We start from the raw sequence: 20,586 nt of genomic DNA, 5'->3' as shown, positions 1-20,586 counted from the left end.
AGAGCGGAGGATGCGTAGGACAAACATCACGCACTGCAACGAAAATTACAGCAAGAGGCACGTGCCACGGAGCACGCACATCGGACCCGCTCCCATCTGGGCGCAGCCGCTATACTCAGGCGAGCGCCTCCCCCTTTGCCCCGGCAGACGCGAAAAGACAAAGCGCACACACCTACGGCCGCCCCACGTGCAGAAGCCGCCGCCGCCTCGGCGAGAAAACAGTCTTCCCAGATCCTCCTCGCGCCGACAACGAGCGCTTTCTTCCAGCGCAGACGTCGTCATCATCATGCAGATGAGGCAGGCAACGCCACCCGCTTGCGCAGGTCGCAGCCGAACGACGCCCCGCAAAAGGACGGGGCATAGTGTTCGCAAAGACAAAAGAGGACAATGGGGGAGAAGAGGTGAAGTGACATTCGGTGCATGCCGTTACCAGTCGGAAACGAGCAGAAAGAAAGCCCACCGGCACCAAGCCATTATGCGCCATTGTGTCAACGAGCTTTGTAAACTGCATACGGGAGCCGAATTTTGTCGAAAGCCGATAGACCTATACGTTTAGACGCACCAGAAACGAACTGCGTGCCGTCTCCTTCAAACGCCGCCGCTACGCTTCGCGCACTTGGACCGCGTAGTGGCATGAATATCGCATAGCGAAGAGCCATGGCATTGCGTTCGACCGTGTGACGACAACGGCGTGACGACGGTGGCAAGACGCGAGTCAGATGACGAAGCTGAAATGACAATGATGGAACGAGCATGACGGCATCACCGAGCTCATACCCAGTGACCCAAGCTGGTATAGACAACTTGGGCCAGTTGCTTGACGTAAGAGCAGATAGGTAGATAGGCTCAAAATGCCTGTAGTAGGCAAAGAATGCTAATCACATTAAAAAAATAATGCCTCAGTTGATGTTTGTGCCGCCTGCTAATGACTTAGCGCGAGGAAAACTCTCGTAAGATAACTGCATGACGTGTCTCGGCGTCCGCCGCACAACAGCATTCTGTTCGCGTCGCTTACGACAGCCCTTTGGAATGTCATCACGGCGACGCGCTTGGCGGCGAAGCGCACCAGCGTGTCGAAATGCGGCCGCGGCTCTATTTGCGCGCCGGAGCGCGCTAAACCCGGCGTCTCGATGTGGTTGGGACTGCACCTATATAGACGAGGAGACCTGCCGAAGTCGTTCCGCCGCAGAATGCTATTCTAGATCGTTTTGGCACAACACTACAAGATCGTTACGCCCTAACCGGGTGCCAGCTGTTACACAGCGTCGCACAGGGGCAGACGGCATCTCGCAGGGGAGACAACAATAGCGCGGTAACGGCAAGATAAAATGTGATAACATAGTCTGATGCCGACTTCCCACGAAAAGCGAACAGTATTGAAGGGATTTTTTTACGGCTAACTATCTAAGAGAAGTGGCTGTTGCGGCCGATGACACTCCGCCTCCTGTCATGTCTTGGTTCTGTTAGCGGAAGGCAGGGGCCGTCTAAAGAACCACTTCATGTGACGCCAAGCGGTGTCACTATGATACGCATGCACCGGGAACAGGAGCGCTAATCATGGCAACAGCATGAGACAATGCGTTAAAACTAGAATTTTTAAACGTCTTTGTGTCGCACAACTCGTCGTGGCAAGAAAAAATAAATAAAACGCCTCTACGAAACGAAGGTTACGCTGATGCTCAATAATTTACGCCACCAGATATTAGACAACCGCTCCCTCCAATCTAAAAACTTGTTCCTGGTATTTCGATACCAGCGCCGCTGCTGTGGTGCTGAACGCACATCAAGGTCGCGACATCAGCGAGAACAAGGTGGCCAAAACCAGCATCCGTTTGAGGTCACGATTCGGAAGCGCGCACGGCAATCCTTAAAACGAATGTGCGGAGACCAACAGTATACTCGTCCCGTTGATCAAAGTGCCTAGGCGACCGCATGACAAAAAAATCCCGTCGAGATACGTCGATCACAAAATCACAAATTTAAAAAAAAATGCGGAGTCGCCCTTCAACGGGCGACCGCGTCTTGTCATTACAGGTCCACTCACAGCCCCTGCGTGACGAGGCCGCATCGTCGCGGACAATGTTGGCACTAAAGTAGTAGTAAGTGGTTCGTATGGAAAGGGAAAGGTTGGCGCTATCTTCTGCAGCCCTTGAGGGAGCACGGCTCAGCGCCAAAGCCCCCGCCATCTACTCTTTCCTCCGCCGTCTCCTCTCCTAAAGCGCTTTTTTTCTCTTTACTTTATGCTTGCGAAAGCTAGTCGACGGTGGCGCACCTAGAAAATCCACGTTGAAGCTTTCAGGCCGGGCGCGCGCCGGCGACTGCGGCTGCGCAGACAACTTTCAACATAGCTCTGAGACGGAAAAAAAATTATATATATATATATATATATATATATATATATATAAGAAGTGAAAGCGCGCGCTATCATCGTCCAATCGGAGATACAAGAGAGAGAGAAGCGGCGTTGATCAAAGAATGGCGGTACTTTTCTTATATATAGGGACTTTAGTTGGCACTTGTTATGCGCGACACATTTCGGGGCGGTGGAGATTTTCTGCTAATCTCGAGCGGGCTGCGTGCAAGACAAAACAAACAGCAAACATTTTGTGTGTGTGTTGGGGGGAGGGGGGTGCAAAGCTAAAGGCATTCGAACGTGCAAAAATAACGATGATCTATTTCGCACGCACACTGAAGTAGCTGTAAGCATGTAAATGGCGCTGGCCACATCACCACCGAAATTATTTATCCTCTTCGTTAAATGACTTGCGGTGTGAGCCGAGATGGGCACAGGATATCGGGCTTATGGGAAAAAAACAAAAACAACAACAACAACAACAAACTGGCCAACGCAGCTGCGCGCGACCCGCGCACGCAGGTTTCGGCATGCTCTCGAGAGCGTGTCGCCGCGGCACACTTTTCAAGCTGAATACATTCAAAATGACGTCAAGATTAAGCTCTTCCTCATTGGCCACTTGGGGCTCACCTGTATGACATGTTTTTCACGCTTTATCGTGCGCGTCGACATCGGTCGGGCGAAGCTGAACCAAGCTCGAAGCAGGCTTCGTAACGTTCATTTTCACTTTTACATTCTTTTCGCCCTTCGTCATCGGTTCGGACACGACTTGCACGCTGCTCTTATCGCTGGGATCGGTCACTCGGCGCGCCGCGGGATAAAAAAATAAAAGGAAAACGAAATGGAACGTTGTCAAACTAAAGTCCCTATTGACCCTTTTCGCGGGGCACTTTGTTTTAGAAAAACTAGATGGCGCTTACGGCGGCGCGCCATACGTCTCCTCAGCGACCGCGCACGAATACGAAACCATTACCGCTTCTACCTTGCTTCTGTGCGATCAGGTGTCGGAAATGCAACTGAGTTTTCGCTAACGAACTGTGCTCTAATCGTGCTAAATTGAAACATGTGGATTGAAGACGTGTGCAGTAGTTGGCTGCAAAAAAATAGTGACTGGAATGTTGAAGAAAGGAATGAATCTTTGTGGCCAAGTTCGCGGACCGCTGCTGCAACTGTCCGAACGTGTTGCCGGCACTTCGAGATGCACGGCTTTTTCGAGGATACAGAAATTTGCTCATCCGCCAGCATTCTATCGCTAACCTTCAAAGAAAGGGCTTCAGCCCCGAAACGTCGGCAAGAGTTATACCACTCGTTAAACAATGACAAAGAGAGTAGTGCCGCTTCCTGTTATAGTAAGTTTCACGCACGTTATCTTACACATCTATCCCAAATGGCAGGAAAACTTACACCCAATCTATCGTCGACGTATCAAGAATAAGTGAATGGGCGCACACTTGAATATATGTGCGCTATATACGCACAATAAATGACGGACTACACCGATGGCGCACGAATGGTCGACGAATGGTTTCGTGACGGTCCAGAAGAGTAAGCGAGTTACTAGCGGTAATATATATTTGCAACAAGGTATTACAATGTACAAAACAGCTACGTGTCAAGCCTTGTGCGCAGCAAGAACAAATCTATCGGAACTGAGCACACCCGCGAGGGATTAGGCAGAAAATAATCATAGTGGCCGCACCGAGGTGCTTTACTGGGTCAGAAACTGACAAGCCGCTGCTTCAAAATATTTGCCAAATAAAGAACAAAGAGCAAAACACACTAATCCTGATTCAATTCATAAGCAGAAAGTTTGGATAGCTGGGAATACATATTTAGCCCCGCTATTAGAACAAGCACCATACACGCTGCTCGCGCCGTTTGGACATAGCTTAATCAGCTCTGAAAGTGCTTTCAATTGCATGTTCTCTGAAGCTGTGATCAAAGGTTCGTGTCGTCCACCCAGTCACCGTCTACGTTATCTCCCAAAACAGAGGTTTTCTAAGCTGCGCCGGCGTCATACACTTCCATTGTAAACAAGGAGGCAACTGAGGCAGTTGAGGCAAGCAATGGACGCGTCACCACGTGATTAAACATGGCAGCGCCCACGGGATCGCCGCGAAAAGGGTCATATAGTACCGCCATCTACTCTCTCCTTCGCCTTCTCTCCTAAAACGCCTTTTTTTTCTTTACTTTTTTGCCTACGAAAGCAAGTCGACGGTGGCACCCCTCGAATGCCCCCGTTGAAGCTTTCAGGGCGCGCGCCGCCGCCGCCGACCGCGGCGGCTGCGCAGAGGGACATTCGACATGGTGCTGAGGCGAAAAAAAAAAATATAAAGAAGTGAAAGTGCGCGCTATCATCGTCCAATCGGAGATACAGGAGAGAGAAGCGGCGTTGTTGAAAGGATGGCGGCACTTTTCCTATATAGGGACTTTATGTCAAACACGGGCCCAGCGCCCTAAATAAAGTATCACGAGTGCAGATTTCACGGAGACGACTTCATTGGGTGTTTCTGAACACGCCTTACTCTTCCAAATACAGCTTACGGTTTGAAGGCCCAATATTTAATATTTACATAACTTCCCTATAGGATTATTGCAAGTGGTGCGTCCTTGTCGTTATTTCTCTGTGTCATCGACCCCTTGTGCGCATTAGTTACCATAAACTTCATTAAGCACACTACAAAAATAATTTGAGTAGCTCGAGACGATTGCAATATGTCGTTGGTCACATTCCGTGTACCGTCTGGTTCAGGTTAGGCTATATCATGCGCTCAGATATACTCGCGGAAAACTTTTCTAGGCTATGACGCGAAGGCTACGGAACCAAAGCGCGCCTCTTTCACCGCTGCTGGAAGTAGTCCCGCAGTTTTGCTTACGTGAGAAACAAGTTTTTTTTTTCTTTTTTTTTACAGCACCTAATTTGAAACAATACGCAACATTCACCAGTGGGCTACTAGTATATTACTGTGTTTTCAGTTTGCTCTTTTCAGTTTTCGCATTCCTCAAAAACAAAATGGCGCCCGCACCTTCGGTTGAGTGTTCGTCGCTTGCTGTCCCGCCAATCAACCCCCCTGAGTAGCTGTTTACTGCAACGTCAGCAGAAAAACGGCGTCGAAGCTCATAAAAGTGTTTGCAGCGTCTACGCGGAAACCAGGCGAAACCTATCTGGAAATTTCAAGCGTAGGCATGTACGCATACAAGCGAGTGAGCGAGCCGACTGCGGCACCGGCCCTGCCGACGCCTAAGTCATTTGGCGGCTTCGGGGACTCCGACGCAGGCCGCGTTGCTCGCCGTGTGAAACTCGGTACATATCGGATGCGTATAAACACCGATTTATTGACGCCGAGTTAATTGTCTCTGCCTTCACTAAAGAAGTTGTGCGAGGTCGGAGAAAACGAAACTCGTGCCGACCTCCCCCGGACTACCCGGCGCACGATTACAATCATGCGCAGAAGTTCTGCCCCCATAGCTTTCGCTTCTGTTCTAATAACCTAACCAATAATCTTATTAGTTAAAAACTGAATTAGTAGATTTTGTTAATTAGTCGATTATGCGTTTCATTTTTTGGGGGTGTGAAAGTAATGTCCGCCTCTAGAGTAGGCCTGCTCATGGACTAGAATTGGGCGATCTGCCGCAAGCAATTTTTAAAAATGCTTGAAAGTTCGTTGGAACACAGAGCAAGTGTCTTCTTTATTAGAGTGAGGCTATAGCATACAAGCGTTTAACTTTTACAAACAGGCGTTTAACTGACATACAAAATTTTTCAATTAAAACACGGTGGCCAATCTGTTCATGCAACTCAGAAAGAAAATTCACATAAATTCAGTTTACACACGATACAGTCTTTGGAGAAAAATTAAGTTCAACAAAAACGCCGCAGACATTTTTGTAAGGGCCGTGGTGGAGCGCATATTACTTTCTGCCCTGTAAATCGACCAATTGCGATAGAGACGTTGCAGATAACGACGGCACTGAATAATGGGGCGCCGGCTAAACAACCGCCATAGGTGGCTTGCTCTGTCGACCGCTGAGCAACGGGGAGGTGGCCCCCGTCCGAGAGCAGCAGCTGACAGAGCACAGAAAACTGTTGTAAGCAACCGCCGCCGCTGTTTATCCAGAGAGCGGCGACCCTGGGACGGCCCGTTCAGCGAGTACTAACTGCGTTCGCCTCGGAGAAACACGCATCCGGGGGCCAAGGTCTGGACGCCGCCCTAGGAGGCGCTTCGCGAAGAACGCGCACACAACGGTCCGAAGACCGCCCGAAAATGCCGAAGTAGGTCTGAAGTACGCGTAGCTGACGGCGTTTCCGGATAGGTGTCGTGTCGCTATTAGGAGCAGAAGTGCTTAATGATCGTACTGTACAGTACAACATCTACATATGGAAGCCATTAGTTACTCCTGTCTCCGCATCTTCCGCGCTTGCCTTTTTAAACCAACTTGGTCGGCTTTCTGACGCTCTAATTAGAGCCTAGCGACAACACTCCCCAACCCACAAGTAGTGTTTCCAAGTCCACTGAACACCGTACACGGTAGGGTTGAGCGTTCTCGGTTTTAAAAATTATAAATAAAAAGGCGACTTTTTTTTTAGGGAGGACGGGGGGAAGGGGGAGGGGGTATTCGGCTTTAACGAGAAACAGACAGTGAAAGCAAATTATCAACGAGTTAAGACAGCAATTATTACGCAGTTGCGAGCCTACACACGCTCCGATGCAAGGAGCCCGCGCGCGGCCAAGGTCACGCGCCAGCGTGCCGCCGCCCAAGCAATATTTGATGCCTTTCTTTTTCTTTTCTGGATAGCGTACGTTTTGCCAGCCCCTGCGATAATAACAAGCGGGGAGGAGGTTGGTGGTACGCAGAGGGATCGGGGGGGCCCAGGCCCGAGCTTTTTCAGACTCCGTGCTGCAGTCACTGCGGTAACTGGGCAAGTTACCGATGATCCGCAGGGTCGCATCGACCCCCCGCCCCCCCCCCCCTTTTTTTTTTATTGCGATAGCAATTATATGGACACTTAAACCGGATTTCTGCCGTCGGCGTCGTCGTCGCCGTGAGGTTCCCTATAGATAAAATCTTCGCCGCGTGCCGTATGCCCGAGCGGAAGCGTGCGGGGACGCGCGCTATCACGGAGAGCGAACGCACTCAATCTCCCACGCGCAAGCAAGGAAGCGGGAAGCCAGCGCCGGAGGGAGCGGGAGGGGGGCACTTCCACTCTGCCAACAACCGCGCTCGTCGCTCGCTCGCACCGTCTCTTATCTCCACACGGCTGTGACCTTTATGCGCCGCGTGCATTCGCCGCTCAGTTTCCGTTGAAGCGATAGACCGCACGTACCTTCGCCGCTGCGGCGTATCCGCTTGCTGCCAGAGTTTTGACGGTCGTTGTCTGCAGTCATTCAGTGTGATCTATTCATGTTTGTTTGTGCGCGCTCACACCACGCTTGTTCATTCAGTTAGTAATAGTCGGGCCACATTTTCCAACGCACGCTACACATGCAATGCTGCCCGGATCGGCAGTGCAGCGCTACAGGTGTGTCCCTTCGCACGTGCTGCCCACGGGAAGCGCTTCTCATCAACACCACCGTTTCACACGCGCCTTCTCGTGGTCATCGAGTCTCTCTTCATGTCGGTCTACTTACGCCGCAGCACACCTGCTTACTTAATCCAGCTCATGTTTACTACAATTCATATTGCTACCAAAGCCGCTCACCTTACTTCGTATGACATTGCTGTGTTGCTATCGCATTCATTGCTTCGCCCTTAGGGCGAAACTGTGACATTTTTTTTTTCTTTTGCTGTGTTCTTCGTTGGAGCTCTGTACCTGGATAATGTTACAAGTGAAGCCTCATCCTATTGGTGTTCGAATATTGAATGCACTACATAGTCCCAATTCATTGCATAGTCACCATCGCTGTATTGACCCTTTTCGCGGCGATCACGTGGGCGCTGCCATGTTTGATCACGTGGTGACGCGTCCATTGCTTGCCTCAACTGCCTCCGTTGCCTCCTTGTTTACAATGGAAGTGTATGACGCCGCCGCGGCTTAGAAAACCTCTGTTTTCGGAGATATCGTAGACGGTGACTAGGTGGACGAAACGAAGCTTTGATCACAGCTTCAGAGAACATGCAAAAGCGCTTTCGGAGCTGATTAAGCTATGTCCAAACGGCGCAAGCAGCGTATATGGCGCTTGTTCTAAAAGCGGGGCTTAATATGTATTCCAAGCTATCCCAGCTTTCCAATTACTAATTCAATCAGGATTAGTGTGTATTCCTCTTTGTTATTTATTTGGAAAATACTTTGAAGCAGTGGCTTGTCAGTTTCTGACTCAGTGAAGTTCCTCGGTGCGGCCACTATCTGATTATTTTCTGCTATCTGCTCAGTTCCGATATGTTTCTTCTTGCTGCGCAAAATGCTTGAAACGTAGCTGTTTTGTACATTGTAATACCTTGTAGCAAATATATTGCAGCTAGTAACTCGCTTACTCTTGTGGACCGTCACAAAACATTCAGCTTCGACCATTCGTGCGCCATATATAGGTGTAGTCCGTCACTTATTGTGCATATACATGCAGTGCGCATATATTCAAGTGTGCGCCCATTCACTTATTCTTGATACGTCGGCGATAGAGTGGGCGTAAGTTTTCCTGCCATTTGGGACAGATGTGTATAGATAACGTGCGCGAAACTTACTATGACAGGGAGCGGCGCTACTCCATTTGTCATTGTTTAACGAGTGGTAATCACTCTTGCCGACGTTCTGGGGATGAAGCCCTTTCTTTGAAGGTTAGCGATACAAGGCTGGCGGATGAGCAAATTTCTGTATCCTCGAGGAAAGCCGTACATCACGAAGTGCCGGTAACACGTTCGGACAGTTGCAGCAGCGGTGCGCGAACTTGGCCACACAGATTCATTATATTCCTTAACTTGTGCAGTCACTATTTTTGCAGCCAACTACTGCACACGTCTTCAATCCACATGATTCAATCTAGCATGATTGGAGCACAGTGTGTTAGCGAAAATTCGGTTGCATTTCCGACAGCTGATTGTACAGAAGCAAGGTAGAAGCAGTAATGGTTTCGTATTCGTGCGCGGTCGCTGAGGAGAGGTATGGCGCGCCGCCGTGAGCGCCATCTCGTTTCTCTCAAACTGCTCCGCGAAAAGGGTCAATAGTAACGCGCCCTTGCTAGACCGCTTCCCAAAAACTGTTTATCTGTGAATTAGGATAAAACTACAGCGACGGAAACAAGGATCTGCACTTATACAGCACGTTTCAGAGTCAAACCAAATGATTTAACCAGATATGCACAAAAATGAAATAAAAGAGAAAAAACCGGTAAGCTCGACGCGAGAAGTTATCCACAGTAAAGATCCGATGAGTCCATGTGGTAAAATATATTCCCTGGAAGAAAAAAAAAGTGAAAAACGACATTCATCGCGTAAATAAATTCTGAAAAAGACTCGTACAGGCAAGGCGACCGAGAGTGAGTAATGCACACTACCCAAGAACGTCTCTCTTTTGCGGACTGCGCGCGATTTGAGCTCGCTCGACGCTGCACGCACCTGAAAAACCCTGGGATCTGGCCGCTCCACAAGGCGCATTCCTTCGTCGGTCCAACGGTAAGAGGACGACGCTGGAGGCTTCGTTATGAGCGCGTGGTGCGGAGAGGGAATCGGGAGAGTGCGAGCATGAAGGCGCGGCTTAGGCGAGGCCCGTAAACCATCGCTGAGGCTATCTTTGCTCACGTAGCGTGGGAAACGGGAAAAGCTGCTTCCACGGCAGCGATCCCGTGCTTCGCAACTAATTTCGCTCATGCATCCGGTTGTAGATGCTACGACCATTACCAGATTTTGTTATTTCACGATCGTTGGTAACCAGTCTGCTAACAATGTCGACGCTGGGCGGCGCGCAGGTGGAGGCCAGGAAAAGCGACTTTATATCAACGGCACAAACGATGATTCGTTTCCAAGACGGTAAACCATCTCGCAGATTTGGAGAACGCCGAACGTGCAAGTCCGTAAAACAAAGGCAATGTTTACTTGTCCGCTTCCCAAATGAGGCATGCTTTGCAGAAATTTAATGCGGCCTCGTAATTCTGACACATGAAACGTGAAAGAAGGCTGCGTCGCCGAGGCGCACGGACCAGGTTCTAAACATTACATGTGGTGGACGAAGCCGCTGGGGATATGAGAAACAACATGGTATACAGAGGCACATCACGCCACGTGCTTCTGTCCAATGCTGAGTCCTCGATTCCACGGGGCTCGCGAACCATCAAGCAGGGTGCACGCGGAACACAGACACGAACACCCGGACACAGCCTCTCCTCCTGTGCACCAGAAACTCCATCGCGTCACAAGAATTAATCCCCCGCGACGGTTGGTGAATCGAGAGCAGGGGCGGAACGAATCTCGCTGTAACGTCACGGATATCGTTGCGTAGCTACATGCTGCACCCAACGGGTCGAACGTATCGGGCGTGAAGACACAGGCGGCGCAACCACGTTCGACGTCGAAACCACGGGAGCGAACAATGGGAGTTTATTTGCGCATACAATACGATGTGGTGCGCACGTATAGCGAAAATAACTCTCGACACGAACGAAGCCCTTCAAGGGTCGCCACTCCCCGCCCTCCCCCGCCGACAATGTTGTCACGGGAACATGCAACGCTTGCCAGTCCTTGGCACGCAGTGGAAATGCTGATGGCTGAAATTCCTTAGCACGCTAAATGGGGCGGAACGGCGCGCAGTCTGCTTTGCCGGCCGGACACTACAGCACACTCAGTTCCAGGATTAAGCGCTAACGAAAAGCGGCACTGCGCCGAGGACCATAAAACGGGCCGACGCGACCTGGCCATTTCGCACGCACAGAGAGCGCGCTCGCGGCTCTTTCTCGGCGTGTCGACGCATGCCCTTTTGCAGCGCGCGAATGCATTCGTCAAAGTTGGGCCCGTATAGGGGCGCAAGTGACGAAGTCCAGGCCGCCGACAAGGCTCGGCTCACCCCGCGGGGCAGGCCTGCTGCGAGCTGCGCTCCGCTGGTGCGTTCGCCCGACGCGCACAACACTGTGCCGCGGGCGGCTGGGGGACGTCGCCCGGCTACCAACAGTACTAGCACAGGTCGCCGACAGTGCGCGCTTATCACCCGGTGGCGCCGTCGCGGCTGGACACAGGCAAGCGGCAGGTATGAAAACGAAGCCGGGCCGCATGCGAACGCGGCGCGGCGCGCGTATCGCGAGGTTCCAGGCCCCAAGAGTGGCACCAGCGCGGCGCCGACTCCCGAGAAATATCGCAGGCACACCACTAGCGTGTCGACGGACGTCCCGGATATGTCGCCCCTACTCCCAGCCGTTTTGTGCGACGAAGGTCACTGTGTTGCCGCAGCAATGCGTAGAACGCAAATATTGCGAGCCGCGACACGGAATAAGCGGATGCCAGAGTTTTCGAGCCGAGAGGCCATTACGAGCTGTAGGTGACAAGTCATGGCCTGTATCGGCTCAGCGATCTGCTAGACAGCTGACATTCAATTAGCCTAATGGCTGCCGGCAGGCAAACACGCTTGGAGGGGGAGGATAACAGTAGGGGGGGGGGGGGGATGCCAACAAGGAAGGAAAGCTTCGCTTGTGCGACGAGGGCGACCATACGCCTGATGAGGCAAGAAGAAAACAAAACGCGACCGAAGCGGGCGACCGAGAGCCAAAGGGGGTCAAAAAAAGAAAGAACGGCGATTAAGACGCACAAGTAAACGGGAAGCAGAGCGACAGGAGAGGGAGCTGAGCGCGACCATGCGGAGTGGGCGGCCATCTGGCGCCACATAACGGCGGCAGAGGGGCGGCTGTCCCGCTGTCGTGTGCACCAGCTGTGTGCACCCTGCTGGTTGTGGATGGGGCGCTGGCGGCGCTCTTCGGGCAGCTGATGCGCTACAGTGTATACTAGAATGGAGTACCAGCAATAATATGGTGTACTAGTATACTAGCACACTGTAGCTGCGCCCAAAGGACGACGAAAGTGACCACGTCACGAGCGCCACCTAGGTGAACCAAGTCAGCGCTGGAAGTGCGTTTCGTTACTCATTAATGATAAAGAAATGGGGCGTTCTTTAAAAGCCCTGGCCATTGGTACGCGTCAGTCGCTGCCAGCGGGTGCTTTCGCAGTCAAGCGTCGTGCCCCGTACGGCAGCAGCGCCGACCTTACGCGGCCAAAACATCCGTCTTTTTGGCTGTCCCATCACACAGTGCCGACAACTGTCTACAGAAGATTTGGACACCGAGTTGATTTTGTTGTCACATTACAACGACGCGACTATCCTATATCAGCGCCGACACGGCTGCAACTGATTTGTATTAGGTTTGTTACCTCTCCTCAAAAAAGCGTTTCTCATACTCGCTATATAAGATGTCATACGTATAGCAGACGCTGTTACTATCACTATTCTTCAGTTATGATTATGAGCGTGTTGGTTATAGGCTGTTTCATATTTTTACAACTTCATAGTTCTGTACCTATCAAAGATCGACACATTTTGACCTTGACTAGTCATGTTACCATCATCATGTTTTATTGTTCTACCTGTTTTGGTTGTTCACCACCTAATTGATTTAGTTTTACTGCTGGTAGTAGTGATGTTGCGTTTGCTATCGTGTTTCTATTCGCCTCAACTGTGTAATGTGAAAAGCATGAGGGTAATAAAAATAGATACTATTTTTATGCACACAATTTATGTGTTCGATAAACTAGACTTAAATACTACGCGTGTATGATTGCTCATTTAGAGAACGCGTAGTTCTCTCGCGAAAACGGCGATGTTAATACTGTCACCGTTGGCAGTTGAACGAGGCATTGGTTTATGCTGCTGTATTGAACGGGCCACCACTTGTTGCCCGTACGAGATTATGATAACATTATGTACGGACACACCCATGCACGCAGTGACATTTCATTTGGGGAAGCGCCGGTGAGTGCGACTCTTCGAGAACGGCAACGTACCGATGTTGATAGTGCGCCGTGTCGCCGCTTCTCGCTTCCTGTGCGTGCACTCTACGAAGTGAAGAATGCTCGCTTTTAAATCCCCATAACCAAAACTGAACTATAAAAGCAGTTTTATTCATCCTAACAGACGGAAAGCCGCCGCCCAGTTGAACAATAAGGAAATAGCGGCTGTCCCTCAAGGCCCGGAAGTTGGCGACAGGTAGGGCACGGGGAGTGGCCGCAAGCGAGAAAAATAGGGAAGACCGTAGGGGAATAAATGAGGAGCACGGTTCCGGGGATAAAAATGGCGCCTGCTCCCGAGTTGCTCGAGGGACCTGAGAAACAAGTGAAAACAAGTCTTGCTTACTCTCACGGAGCGGCATATTTTCGAGAGTTTTCGAGTGGTTTTGACGCCGATTAGCGGCCGCCAAAAACGTCGTGTCCTCACTATGTGGCATATAATTTCGAGAAGGCGACACGCCGACTGACGGGCGTCAAAAACATGTGGCCCCACGGGGTGGCATCTCATTTCGAGACAGCGACACGCCGATTAACGGACCCAGAGGTGTGCCTGTGCGTCCGTGTGGTGCAGTGCCGGGGCTCGACCGTGGAGTGGAAAATCTACCGTCCTTCGTCCCTGGTGAAAGGGGCGCGGCCAAGACTTTTGGGAGGAGTCATGAAATAAATAGGTGAACTCTGCATACCGGTAGTTCCCCTACATAGGGAACTAGGGAAAGGAGAGGCTATTTAAGCGCAGGTTTTGGGCCCTGCTAGCTAGTCTAGAAGTTGAACCTATGCGCTGCTGAGAAGCCGTCGGGGGGCTAGTGCCGTCCAGTATCGCCTGGGCCACCAGGCCACGTCGGAACTCCGAGGAACTAGTTGAAGTACGAGATGACAAACCAACGTCTGCAACCTGCTTGAGAGAAGACGTCAAATCTAGACTCCCGGGAAATCCAGCCCAGCAATCGCATCCACCTCAACAAGATCGGCCGGCCAGCATTTTTCGGGAAAGCTCTGCGCGCCGGCCACGCGTATGACATCGTTGTTTTCTTTTGAACTTTATTTAGTGAAATGCTGTTAGGTGTTATTGTTGTATATTTGATCCGCGCCCTGTTTGATATGTATATGTATGGTTAATTGCTCGTATTTATTTGTCATCATCATTGTGCTATATTAAGTTCAAGTGTGTTTGTCTTGTGTCCTTTCTCATTTATTTAATTAATTTGTGTATTTGTGTATTTTTATTTATTTAAGTACCCTAAAGGCCCGTTAGGGCATTACATAGGGGGGGGGGGGGGATGGAAAAGGTCAAATGGACGTGCACTGTGTAGAATATAAATAATATGGCAAGCTATGAGGTACAGTAAAATTATCAAAACGTGGAACAGATACAAAGAAACGAAAACAACAACGAAAACGATGTTTATACAATATCTGGTAGCGTAAAAAAAACGCAAGAGAACTGAAAACGCGAAGAGGACTACAGATACTGATAAGATGTTTCGCAAGTACATATCAGATGAAACGGAAAAAATTATACAATACTAAGCACATAAAAACATGTTCAAGTAAATATTCAAGCGTAATACGTGTGTTATGACAGGTTGACACACTCTAAAAAGGTTAGTAGTGCTGCGTGAAATGATGATTCCGTAAGCGAGACAATGTTTGAAGGGAGTGAGTTCCATTTGGCAATAGATAAAACTAGAGGCGAATTTTGATAAAGATTAGTCCTGGCAAATATAGGTTTTACTTTATGAATATGGTCTGTGCGCGTCGATATGTGAGCAGCGGGAAGAATATGAGCTCGGGCAAATGGGATGTTGCTGTGGAAAAGGCTATGGAAGAACGACAACCGTGTTAATTTCCTGCGCATGTCAAGAGAAGAGAGATTTAGTGATTTCTTTAAGGCTGACACACTTTGATAGCGAGAGTATGAAGACGAGATGAACCGCGCACCTTTATTTTGAACTGATTCAAGTAGGTTCGTGAGATTTGAATGATGGGGGTGCCAAATTATTTATTTATTTATTTATTTATTTATTTATTTATTTATTTATTTATTTATTTATTTATTTAACATACTCTCAATGTCTGATGGCGTTACAGAGAGGAGTGGTGAATCATTATATAATGTTAGAAACAGCAGTTTGAAAGGATGAATGAACCGGATTGCTGGCTACCGAGGACGCATATGGAGGCAAATTATGGACGCATATTCTAAAGAGGGCCTGATAAGAGAACTGTATGCGCGAAGCCTGGTATCTGTGTTCGCAAGGTGTAAGTGCCGTTTTAGTAACCAAGTGTTTTACATGCTTTTGTGGTAATGTGTTCAATGTGGGTATTCCAGCTTAGATTGGAAGTAAGCAAGACACCCAAGTATTTGATTGAAGATGCTGTGTAAATAGTAATACCACGTATTTTATACTGGACAGAGGTAACGCGAGTAAAAGGAGCAAATTTTACGTGTTTAGTTTTGGCTATGTTGATTTCCATCTGCCATATGTCACACCATTCGGTAAGTTTTGTTAAATCAGACTGCAGCACAGTGATGTCGGCCGGGCAGTTTTATTTCATTATACAAGACGCAGTCATCTGCAAGGAGACGTATTTGTGAAGTAACATTAGTTGCGATGTCATTTATGTAAATTAAAAATAGTAGCGGACCAAGAACAGATCCTTGAGGAACTCCCGAAGTCACGTGAGTGCGGTTAGAAAAACAGTTGTTCAAAGAGATTACTTAAAATCGATTGCTTAGGAATTCCTCAATCCATCGCGTCGTGTTAGAGTCAAGCTGTAGGTTCCGAACTTTCAGTTTTAGACGATTATGAGGCACCCGGTCAAAAGCTTTAGAAAAGTCAATGAAAATGGCGTCTGTGCAAACCAATTTGTGTAAAGAAATGTGAATATCGGTTATAAGTTCGTATAGCTGCGTCTGACATGAGCGATTTTGACGAAAGCCATGTTGGTTTTTGAGCAGCAGACTATTTTCGTTAAGATCGGCTATAATGTGAGTGTACAGGATGTGTTCCAGTAATTTGCAACAAATTGATGTCAGTGATATATGCCTGTAATTATTAGGATCTGTTGCGTCACCAGATTTAAATACCGGTATTACTAATGCTGATTTCCAATCTTGCGGCAGGCATCCGGTATCTAAGGATTGCTGAAAAATTAGAGATAACAAGACAGAAGAGTAGTGCGACGTTAATTTTAGAAGCTTAGCACTTATACCGTCAGGACCTGGGCCGGTTTTAAGAGGAAGCCTGTCAATTGCACAAGAGACACCATGTTCCGATACCAAGATGGAAGAAAAGGCGAATTGAATGGATGGTTGTTCAAAAGTATGTGAGTATTATCAAGCGGCAGTTCGTTAGTGAAAGCTGCTTCTTGAGAAGCATTTGCTAAATTGCTCTGCGCTATCTCTCGAGTCAAGCATGGCTCCGTTTTCGGAAATTAGTAAGGTAATTAGCATATTTATCAGTTGATAAATATCATGCTTTTTTGATTACTCCCGACTCTGACTCTTTTCACTGTGTTCGCTTGAGTACGGAACGACCAACCGGCTTGTATACCCCGTCGATCGACTTCGCGCCGACGACAAATCGGTGACAGCTGTGACACTTACTCATCCCGGAAGCGTTTCTTTTAATTTTGGCAACAATCGGGACTGTCACGTATCGGATTATAAGAGCTCCAAGGTTTTTGTGAAGAGGGTAAGAGACACTTTCTCACCACCCACAGCTTCCGACTGCCAAAGTTACTCCAGGGGCCCCCGCTACTTGCTTAAGAGTGAACGTGTTCGCGCAAGCTGTGGCCTGGAAACTTTTGATCACCCCTGTACGTCTTTATTTACCGCTCTATTAATATTGCGACATGCCGCGACGACGCGGAGTTCGGGTGCCGTCTAAACATCAGTGTTTGTTGTAGCTTGCCGCAATTCACGCGAACGCGGAAGAAGTCGCCAGCCGAGTGCTCACTTTCTGCGTTTTATATATTCAGAAGGCCATACCCCTGACAGAATGGCGAAGTAGCGGCCTGTACGGCGTAGTCTACAAGTTCGTACATTCAGAATAGAAAAGCATGTTAGTGTCCCTTAATAAAAAAAGAAATTCTGGGATTTTACATGCCAAAATCACGATTTGATCACAAAGCACGCCGTAATAGGGGGACTTGGGATTAATTTGGCTACATGGGGTTCTTTAAGGTGCACCCAATACACGGCGTTTTCGCATTTCGTCCCCATCGAAATGCGGCCGCCGCGGCCGGGATTCGATCCCGCGCCCTAGCGCGCAACGCCTAAAGCCTCAACGCCACCACGACATGGAAAATAGCTCAAAGAATACGATGGGGTTAGGCGCCACTGTGCCACAGGCACGTTTCTCCCAAATTAGAAGCGGCCAGACTTGCTTCAATGGAGAGGGCCAGTGGCATCGCGGCACCCGCCGATGCTCGCTTAGGCACTCAAATTCACGTCACCGCGTTACGAGAAGAGTAATAAACACGTAAGCACGCTAGTCCGGCCACACATCTGGTTAAGCTTAAGCACCCTGACAGTAGGAGAGCGACCGAACCAGCGGAACTTCCTGCTTCTATAGTCTACGGATGCGCATTCATTTCGCATGAACAGCAGGCAAACATTTAGCGCTCAAGAATGCAGTGATACAACAGTCGCAAACCAATCACGGCCATCCGACGAGTATACCGAACGTGAACTTATGTGTTGTATAATGAATAAACCGCATAACCCTGAGATAAGGCTACTGGAAAAAAAAAAAAAGAAAAAAAAAACGTATTCCCTACAACTCTCATCTACTAACATCACATGACATGGGAAAAATAGTTTTTAAATGGGATCCTATAATGCGAGCGTGCTTCAGAAGTGCCTGCTGTGCTACGCCGTAGCGTAAACGCCAAATTAGTATTTCGGAACTGACTACAGCTAATGATGTTCAACCAACAAGCCCAACTAGTCACTCTACAGCTAACCGTTGACGCGGAGGTTCCGGCAGTAATTTTTTTTTTTTTTTTTTACCACTACAGGGTCACCTAACGCATCATAAGCATTTTTTCCCTGACGCTGACCATACATACAAAGTCACGATGGTTTTACCATCTTACGATTCATGTGGTTTAATGTTCGAAAGGAACACTGGTTTTCTCGATGTCGTAGTGGAGGGCTCCCTGCCAACGTTGACCACCTGTGTTTCTTTAACTTGCACGTAAATCTAAATACACGAGCGTTTTTGCGTTTCGACCCCATCAAAATGCGGCAGCCGCAACCGGGAATCGAACCAGCGAATTCGTGCTCAGCAGGAGAACGCCACAGCCAGTGAGCCGCTGCGGCGGGTGAATATGCATTCGGCAGGAACCGCCGAATACATCGACTACTTTTTTTTTTTTTTTTTTTTTGGTAGATAGTGGTAACAAAGTGCGCGTGCTTATCGCCAGCCTACCTTACCGCAGGCTAATGTCGCGGTCACCTTTTACGAATGCAGCAATTACAGACTTCTAACAAATTAAAATGCTAAATACAAAAACGCACACAGCCCAAAAACAAGAAAGAAAAATGGGCATGTTTAAGATCAATAATCTAATTGTTCCTTCTATCTACACTAAATAAATATTGACCAACAAATACAACATTCAGGCCCCTATCGACTATGGGTCAGACGCGTTCAACGATCAGCCTTTATGCGTGGTATAAAAAAAAAAAATGGGTGCGGGTCCGCAAAAAAAAAGGGGACTGGCGTGTGCTTTAAGAAGGCAGACTTTGTACGCATGGCTTCAGCTCGTGCCCCTAGCGCTTCAAGGGCGCGCGGGGGAAGGGTGTCGACGCCAGAGCAGCTGCCATTGTCGCGGCGAGTGAGATGCCACCGACGGCCCATTTACACAGGCGCGAGAATAAAGAGAGTGCGTGTACTCACGACTGTTGGCGCGAGCAGCATCGCGGTCCCGAGGCACAGCAGAATTCACCGCCAGGCAGCAGCAACACAGGCGACGACGATCAAGGGGTCAGCCGTGCAGAATGGCGGCATCAACAGCCGGAGAGAGGAAGGAAAAAAAGAATGGAAGGGGAGAAACGTGACGGGAGAGAGTGTCGATTAAGAGCGCTTTCCAAAGCAATGCTACGCGCGCGCGCGTATACTGCGTGCCGCTGCATATCAGCGGCGCAAAGGTATGCACACCCGCCGGGGTCGTGTGGAAGCCAGAGGCGTGCTCGCGACGTCAGCCAGCTTCCAACACACCTGCGACACATTTACCTCGCGGGTGTCTGCCCCGGACTTCGCCGCTATACATAACGGCAGCCACGCGCGAATGGCTACGCAGGTGTAATAGCTAACTCGGCACGCGTGGTTGGCAAACTCGTTGCATCAGCGAGAGCCTCTTCCGTGCGCTTTGTTGCCAAAGCTTGCTCATTACCGGGCACAGTGAACGCTGCTGCGGCCTTTGTGCCACGGAAGCGCAGCCGCCACCGCCGCCGCGACGCCCCATGCACATGTCGAAAGCGTGCACATGCATACGAGCTGCGACATCCTCCCTGCGGGCTGCACGCGGCGAACGCGCACGAATCAGACGCCTCCAGCAGCACAGTTATCTGCTTCAGATAGGGGGCGCAGACTACAAGTCGCGGCCCCAGAACTGGCTCCAGCGGTGCACCTTCCCTCCCCACCAACCACAGAGACCGGGGGAGGTATTCTGTAAGAGTCCACCTAGTGGACGTGTCCATTTCGTCTGCTGAAATTCTGACTGGCTGGGCTGGGGTGCGCTTCAACAGGAGCCAGGCGCCACAGCCAATCAGCACTTCAGCAGAAGACGAAATGGACATGTTCACTAGGTGGACTCTTACAGAATACTTTCCCTGTCCGCCGAGAGTACGTACGACTGCCGTTCCACAGTCGGATCTGCGACAGTGCGCGGGAGCTACAGAGTTAGCGTATGAGGGCGAAACAAATCCGCGGAACCGCCTTTCGCAGCCACTTTTTGGCAAAGGGATTCCGTCCAAGTGCTCAGAGGCAAGCGGGACAACGGCGCCTCGAAATCACGGCGAACATCTCAATTTACATGAAGGGGCGCGCCCCCTCCCGTGCTCGAAGTTTGGCCGCACCGAGGCAGTTGCAACACCCCGGCAGTGTGCAACGGAAAGGGGCGCGAACCCGCCTCCGGCATCCGCCACAACTTCCAACGTACGTATCGTCGCTTCCTGGAACGAAGACGACGACCACGGGTCGCTCACTGTGCCGCGTCCTTGAGAGATTTTCGTTCCGTGGGCACAG

The 20,586-nt window shown here is 49.7% G+C and overlaps 1 protein-coding gene across 1 annotated transcript in view; it reads right to left on the bottom strand.

Moving 5' to 3' along the window:
- Positions 1 to 19,343, bottom strand: part of LOC119433396 (septin-7-like) — a 95,499-nt gene extending 76,156 nt beyond the window's left edge. Inside the window, exon 1 of the mRNA XM_037700591.2 lies at positions 19,237 to 19,343. Within this exon, the coding sequence (XP_037556519.1) occupies positions 19,237 to 19,257 (21 nt within the window). The 5' untranslated portion in view covers positions 19,258 to 19,343. The remainder of the gene's footprint in view (positions 1 to 19,236) is intronic.
- Positions 19,344 to 20,586: the final 1,243 nt, after the last annotated feature.

The sequence above is a fragment of the Dermacentor silvarum genome, chromosome 1 (assembly GCF_013339745.2).
Source record: "Dermacentor silvarum isolate Dsil-2018 chromosome 1, BIME_Dsil_1.4, whole genome shotgun sequence".
NCBI classification, from domain to species: domain Eukaryota; kingdom Metazoa; phylum Arthropoda; class Arachnida; order Ixodida; family Ixodidae; genus Dermacentor; species Dermacentor silvarum.
The sequence above is the reverse complement of the archived record's forward strand: the minus strand, read 5'-3'. Positions and strand labels throughout refer to the sequence as shown.